At 43.5% G+C, this 7,583-nt stretch overlaps 1 protein-coding gene across 1 annotated transcript in view; it reads right to left on the reverse strand.

Annotated features, from left to right (window-relative positions):
- The window catches only part of TFAP2D (transcription factor AP-2 delta), a 54,237-nt gene extending 48,298 nt beyond the window's left edge, over nucleotides 1–5,939 (reverse strand). The window contains exons 1-3 of the mRNA XM_049765186.1: nucleotides 5,901–5,939; nucleotides 4,290–4,787; nucleotides 611–671 (exon numbers count right to left, since the gene is read on the reverse strand). Of these exons, the coding sequence (XP_049621143.1) occupies nucleotides 611–671; nucleotides 4,290–4,787; nucleotides 5,901–5,939 (598 nt within the window). The remainder of the gene's footprint in view (nucleotides 1–610; nucleotides 672–4,289; nucleotides 4,788–5,900) is intronic.
- Between the last annotated feature and the right edge of the window lie 1,644 nt (nucleotides 5,940–7,583).

A 7,583-nucleotide genomic window follows, 5' to 3' on the forward strand; every position in this document is an offset into this window, starting at 1 on the left:
GTCAAAATGGAACATCTGAGATGCAGCCCCCCCATCAGTATCTGAGCCAAAATCAACAGCTCTCAACTCTTGCCTTCCCCCACTCCTTCCAATTTCATGGGTAACTCTAGTTTCAGATGTTTGCCTCAACAGATGGGAACAAGAAAGCTTTATCCGGTACAGTTAACACCACCACCTCCTCCCACCCTTCTTTAAAGAAAGAAATGTTCTGGACACCTAAAAAAAATAAACACAGCTACTACACTGGTGTTTCATTAGCTTTCCCTAAAGCTTCAACGAATCCAGCCTTTCACAGAATCCTTCAAAGCCTCAAGCTAACACCATCACCTCAAACATGCAGGTTGTGGCTGGCACATTCAGGGCTAAAAGAGAATAGAAATTCTGCTTAAGGATGTGGTAATGGGGGAAGGGGAGGTAAGAAAAATTCCTTCCTTCCTTCTTTTCTTCCTTCTTTCCTTCCTTCCTACCAATATTCCATAAGGCAACCCAAATGTTGAATATGCTACGTGGGTCAGGAAAAAGTATTTCTTTCATCATCATACAAGGAATCAGATTGTCAAAATCGAAGTAACAGACAGAAGAATGTTAGGTTTAATAAATTGCTACTTACCTCTTCTTATCACTCCACCTTGACCATTGAGAACAAGCCCACACTGAGCTTCCACGGAGCCCTTATAAAAGAAAAAAATATTACATTACTTAAGTAGGCACTACTCAAAAAAGACCATTTGAGTTAAGTGTATCAATATGCCCTATCCCTGAATTGCAAATCTCTATTATTCATAGAAGACATTTAAAAGAAACTATTGAGCTTGAGCAAGCTTGGAAGAACATATACTTTAAGAGAAAAACACTGTCAGAAAGTGCAGCCTAAAGGTTATATAAATCTTAAGAAGTCCATTTTGTAGAACCACAAAACAATACACTTCAGAGCACCCAAGTCGCTTTCATCTTGACATAAGAAATGAGAAACCCTTTGAGTTCCCATCCAGCTACATAGCACACAGTCACTTTCCAGAGAACTTTCTAATAGAGCAAATGACACCAAAAGTGGCCATTCCAGCACTATAGGATCCTTGGCAACTGAGAGGAGCCATTTCTTGTCAAGATTCAAGAAAGCTTAGGGAAGTTCTGCTTTGTCCCAGATGGAGGAGCATACTATAAGGTGATCCCAAAAAATGGACCTTAGAGTTGACACACCTTTATACTTAGATATGTTCACTTTCATTCTTTAGCCTCCTAATGGAAGGAGGGATCGTTGGAGCTGGGAAGAAGAGAAGGGTTTTCTGATTTTTTGATTAAGACAAATAAAAATTTCTCTCTCTCTATTTTTTTCCCTAGTTGAAATGTGTTAAAGGCTCATTTTCCTTTACAAACAAACGAGGTATTGGACATGAAAGAGGCCTTGAAGGGTGTTAACCTACCCAACAGCCCGTGAAGAGTTAAGTAAATGCGGAGAGAGTCGGTGCATAATAAAAACCCACTTTACAAAACAACCTTTACAGCTCTGGCTTCTTTTGCTTCCCCATTTTCACCATATTGAGGCAGGCCTGCAAGGACCCCCCTTTTCAACCTACTCACAAGCTCTTTCTTATTTTAAATGTTCTGCCTTAAAGTGATTATCAAATCAATATGAAAAAAAAAAACTTGGAGACTGAGCATAAATTAAAGCGGTGATGGGAAAAGGTGTGACAGTTTCCTTTGTTGGCCATAGCAAATCTTTTTAGGGGACTCAAAGATGGAACTGAAGCCACAAGACTGTTTGCATCTGTTAGGCAGACTTAGACCGCCCTCCAAACCATTGGACTTTCACTTAAAATTCTGTGCAGGGAAAAGTATATTTACATTTGTTGCATCTGAAATGAGGCATATGCTGATGAATGTTTTAAAAAGGAAGAAATAAAAGGAGAGAGACGGGTTTCTCCCACACATCCCCTCCCCAACAATTTCTCTTTTCAAAAGTAGCTATGACTTTTTTCCCCTCTATCTTTTTGTTTCAATTTTCAACTAAGTCCAAGAAGAGTAAAAAAAAAATTGACCAGATTTACCATTTGCTTTGTGTATATGAGTGACAATATATGTATCTGCACTCTCCATACATCTGGGTAGATGTGGATTATTCATATAGATAATGCACCCTATTTTATTTATTCTTGGAATGTTTGTTTCAGTCTGACTATTCATTCCATATAACCAATATGTAGGGAAAATGATACTAAATATAGTTTGAAAGACAGGCTGCATAAAGGTTTTTAATGTCTGAAATGCAGAAGGTAAAATTATTTACACGCTCGCAAAGGGCGAAAGCCTCTTTCCCTCCCCTTCGCTGACGCACCATTAAGATGTTTATTATCTTAGAAGAAACAAATCTTTGGTCTCTTAACAAACTTTCCCTCCTCATAAGTAAAACATGTTTGGTTGGATGACATTGCATAAATGACCAGTTGAATGGCACTAAGTTGAAAATTGGATAAACTACGGTGTTCTTTTGCACGGGATCCATGCTTTGTCTGGTGCTTGCAAATGTTCTAATCCCCTCTTTTGAAAAATGCCCGGCTTTGTGCCTAGCACAGAAAAAAAATTTGTACAGATACAAAAAAATCAGCAGCAGACGTGGCTATTAAAAGGAGTAAATAGGTTTTAGTTAAGCTAAGTACTGAATGGCAGATTTCCCCCCACCCTTGAGACATAAGGGATCCTTGTGAAAAATCTAAAAATGCCCTGAGCGTATAAAATTATTTCGTGAATCTTAATAAAGAAAGTCAAGATTTAGGGAGCCCAATCTCTTTTCTTGTGTGCCGATCTTGCCACTATGGCTCTTTGTTGGGATTGGAAGGGATTTCACTATAATTTAAAAACAATCCCTTGCTTGTAGGTAAATGAGGGGGAGAGATTTTCTGTGCGCAACGAGGGACCTCATATGTCTCCAATTTGTGCTTTTCAGCACCAACCCTTTCCTTTTGGATACTGGAAAAGGTTGCCCGATTGACGCGCACGTAAAAAGCTAAAACTTCCGTGTAGGGCTGCACTTTTAGCCAAAAGACACCAGTAATTTATGTTGTCTAAGTTCTCTTTTGGACATTTATGGCTTTATTGGTTTGAAATATGTCTCAGATAATATGTTTACATAATTTTAAATCCTATTGTTAGCAAAGGATGCGCAAAATGCATTAACAAAGTAGAAAGATCTTCGGATGGTTTTTACAATAACTGAATTTCCATCCTTCCTTTTATCCTTCTTCCTTCCCTTCCTTTCTCCTTTCTCTTTTTCCCTTTCCCCCTTTTCCTTTGCTCTCTTTTCTCCTTTCTCCATTTATTTTCGCTTTTCGCTTGTTATTTTCTCATTTCCTTCTTTTCAAGTTGAACTCTATGTAAAAGATAATAATCTGATTAGAGAAAATAATGTTGTAATCCATCGAAAGTATTGTAATCTATCCTAAAGGATTGGATCATCTCCAGGCAGAAAGTATGAAAGTATTCCGCCCTGTTCTATATCCTAGTCAAGTGCATTATGCAGATCTTTTTATTGAGGCCAATTTTTAGGCTTTTACTCGCAAGTTCTTTCCTTCCCACAGCTATTTATCATGTTTGTCAAACCTCTGTAAATAGAACTCAAGGTCTCAACAGGTCTGGGGATCAAACGAACCCCAGCATAGTAACTTATTTGTTCCCCCAGGATCTAAGTTTGGGGACTATTCAATATGCGCCTCACCGCTCGACTGAGATGGAGGGTACGATTGGTCATCAACTTATCGAGTCTTAGTTCGAGACCCGAGGGCTCAACCTCAGGCTCCCAGATCTCCTCTCTGCCTCCCCTTAGGGATACTCTTGTGAATTCTCTCTCCTTCTGGGCCGGCCACGGAAAGCGGAGACTCACAGATAGCGGAACCCCCCAGCGTCCAGGTGAAATGTCTTGATCCAATGAGAGGGACAGAAAGGCACACGCCTCTCTTAGTTGTTTGGATAACTTGCCATAAATGTGTGCGCGCGCGCGTGCGTGCATGCGTGTGTGTGTGTGTGTAAGTGTGTTTGTATGAGAGAGAGAGAGAGAGAGAGAGAGAGAGAGAGGAGAGAGTGAAAGAGTAGAGAGAAGTGAGAGGAGGGAGAGTGGAGAGGGAGGGAGAGAGAGAGAGAGAGAGAGAGAGAGAGAGAGAGAGAGAGAGAGAGAGAGAGAGAGAAGAGAGAGAGCTAACAGTCAGGAGGAGGAGGAGGAGAAGGAGGGAAAAGAGGGGGAGCACAGCCAAACTCGCCTCCTGCTTGCTGGCTTGCTGGTTTGCTGGCTTATTTACCTGCAGGTCGTCGGCTCCAGCGGTGGCCAGCCCCAGGCTGGGCCCGGGCAGGAGTCTCTGGTCTGGGTGCATTCCATACTGCGAGCCGTGGCTCATGAGGGACAGGTCGTGGCGGCGGTAGGCGTCCAGGCAGCCCAGCTCCCGCCTCTGCTCGTCCAGGCAGGAGGACTTGAGCGCCCGTGCATTGTGTAGGTTGATAAAGTCGGTGGGTTCCCCGTGGTGGATCTGCTGGTAGTACTGCTGCGAGTGATGGAGCGAGTTGAGGGAGTAGGCGTCGGGGGTGACAGCCGGGTGACTGTGCTGAAACTCGTAGTGGAAGGACTGGTGGTGGAGCGGGGTGTACTGGTGGTTAGTGGAGAAGTAAGGGGAGGCGAACTCGGTGCCGGTGGTGGAATAAGTCAAAGGAGAGGAGGAGGAATAGGCGACGGTGGAATTGGCTACAGACTCCAGGCAGCCGAGCTGCATCAAACGGTAGCTGTTTGATCCGTCGTGACGTATCTGGAAGGAAGAGGGGGACAGGGGAGAGCAGAAAAACTTGAGGTTGGTCATGGTGGCCCCCGAGGTCTGGCTCTCCAGAGCCAGGACCCTTCCCGACCCTCGTTGGAGACGGAGCGCGCAGGGTTCGGGTTAAACCGTAGCCCAGAAATGCCTTGGCAATCGGGCGCACCCGGGTGGGCGGCCTGGTCCTCGCCGTCGAAAGATGAGGGGAAAATCCCCTACCCTATATAGGTGCGGGGGACACCCCACATACACACACGCGCGCTTACACGCACACACACGCGCACACACGCGCACACAGCCTGGCCCCACTTGCCAAGGAGCTGGGCGGCGGGAACCAGGTTTATTAGGGACTCCCCGGCAGCCGGGAGCCAACCGAGGTCCCCCCATGCAAGCGAACCCCAAGACCGAAAACACCAGCCGCTGCACATCCTTCTGGAAGACGGTCTCAGAACGGTTCCAAACATCACCGCTCATTTCTTGTTCATCTCTTTGAAAAACAGCCACAGAAAACAACAAACCCAACAGTCCTTGCAAAACAAAACAAAACAAAACAAAAACGTTTCACTTGCTCAGTGCCTTAATCATTTGGGACAAGGAAATCGACTCCCCCCTTTTCCCCCTGCTTCTCTTTGCCTGAACTAGCCCATTCCAAAGGGGTGCGTGGATCCCCACCCCCCTTGTCTAGCTACCGCACCCCCCATTTATCTTTTTACTTTGCCTTTCTATCTTTTCTTCCATCTCCATCTCTTTTTCTCCTTACCCCTCCTCCCTTTCTTTATTATTAGGGTTCTGGGGTTTTCTTTCTCCCCTCCTCATTATGGCAAACGTTTCCTAATGTGGGCCAGAGAGTTGCTGCCCTTCCTGGCGACAGATGTCATAACGAACTTTTCCCCCCTTTTCCTTCCTTAACTTCCACCAGAAAAGCAAGCAAGCCAGATTATAATTAAACATAACGGTCCAATATAGATTAGAGAGAGGGGAAGCTGCCACCGCCGCCGCTGCCACTGCCGCAGCTACACACACACACACACACACACACACACACACACACACAGACACACACACACATACACACACACGCGCGCGCAAAAAAAAAAAAAGTAATAATACCTCGGCATCGTGGACTAGTCCCGGAAAGGTAGTTGACATGTTGGGTTTCTCCAAAAGCTTACGGTGCAATTTCCCCCTCCAAAAAAAGAATCGGGAAAAAAAAATATCCAAAACTTCGTGTATTTTCCAATTTTTTTTTAAGGAAAAAATGTTCTATAGATAGAGATCTAAATTGTAATGGCTTTGCCCGGATCAGATATAGCTCCTCGCCTCGTACCCACTTAAAACCTGTAGGAACAAAATTTTCCCTCTGCACAAAAGCAGCTCCCTGGAACAGATTTTGTACTTGCTGAGTATTTCTTTGGCTGATGTCGTAGGTCCCTTGGTAATATAGAAGTTTTGAAAATTAAGCATCAGCACTGAGAACTGGGAGGACAATAGGCAGAAGAGATTTATCCCAGGAGACAAGGAATAAATATTGTATCTTCGCCTAATAAGGAACTGGAGGTTCTTTCAACATTTTTATCCATTTTTCCAACCTTTATCATGCTTTTTCTATACCGAATGAGGTGGCGACTAATCTCTGCAGAGATCATTTGCACTCATTTTATTGTGAAGATGAAGATCTAGTCCCCTCTGTGTATATTAGAGGTAGAAATATATATTAATTAAAGCATCCTTTTTACACGGCTAAGTGTTCATTCCTATTGGTTCCACTCCCTGGATGCTGAAAGCTGCTTTTTTACACCAAGTACCCAAATCCATTTCACTCAGATTGGGGTGTCTGCCTTTACCCAAGTGGAAACAATACTGTTCTTTCCATATTTACATCAAATTTGGGTTCTTTTCCCATTTCATTTTTTTTTCTAAAAACAACACCAGGTGGTTGCTTGCACTTTCAGCAGCTTTTAAAATAAATAGCCATGATGGACTGTCCCAAGTTCCCATCATAAAGGAATGGTGTAACTGACAATATATTTAAGAAGAATGCAGGAGAATAGAGATGTGTGACAAGATTCTACATTTAGGTAAAACGTCTTCCACTCCCCAACCCAACCCATTTCCCCCTCTTTTGTGTTTTCCTTCTTCCCCTTTTTGGAAACTGCGCTGAAGGGGGGTTGGGAAGTCGACCATTTAGCAGTGGCTCAGGTATTTGAACACCATTACCCCTAAATAACCCTTATGTTTTTGAATATTATATTTTACAAAAAGGAGAGGAAGGAGGCAGCTCTCTCTCTCTCTCTCTCTCTCTGGTGGTTGTTAGACTTTCAAATCATATTGGTTCTTTGCTTCCTTCAAAATTCAACTTATTGCATCTAGTGCCCTGGTGCTTGGAGCGGGTGTCCATGGCTACATGCTGGCAAAACTGAGGCACCATTGCTTTCCAGACATTTTCTAGCTTCTAAGTAATATCTGGTCCATGGACACATCTCCTAGACAGAAAAGGAACTTTAATTGTCATTACATGTTGGTTAGTGCTTAAGTGTTTAAGAAGGAAACTTAATAAGCTGATAGCAAATATGAATGCTTTCTTTCTTTCTTTTTGTTTTAGATTGAGATTTGGGAGGGCTTATTAGGATCTGCTCATGCAGGCTAACTGGGGCTGTCACTCAGAGAGCTTTGCTTTATAGAAATGGACAAAGGAACATGATGAGAATTAAAATGTCCTGTCTGAAATGGAGATTCATGATGTCTTGCTTGGTCCAGCCCCAAGGGTCAGCAGCCAACACTCGCTCTCTTTTC

Source organism: Suncus etruscus, chromosome 18 (assembly GCF_024139225.1).
Source record: "Suncus etruscus isolate mSunEtr1 chromosome 18, mSunEtr1.pri.cur, whole genome shotgun sequence".
Lineage (NCBI taxonomy): Eukaryota > Metazoa > Chordata > Mammalia > Eulipotyphla > Soricidae > Suncus > Suncus etruscus.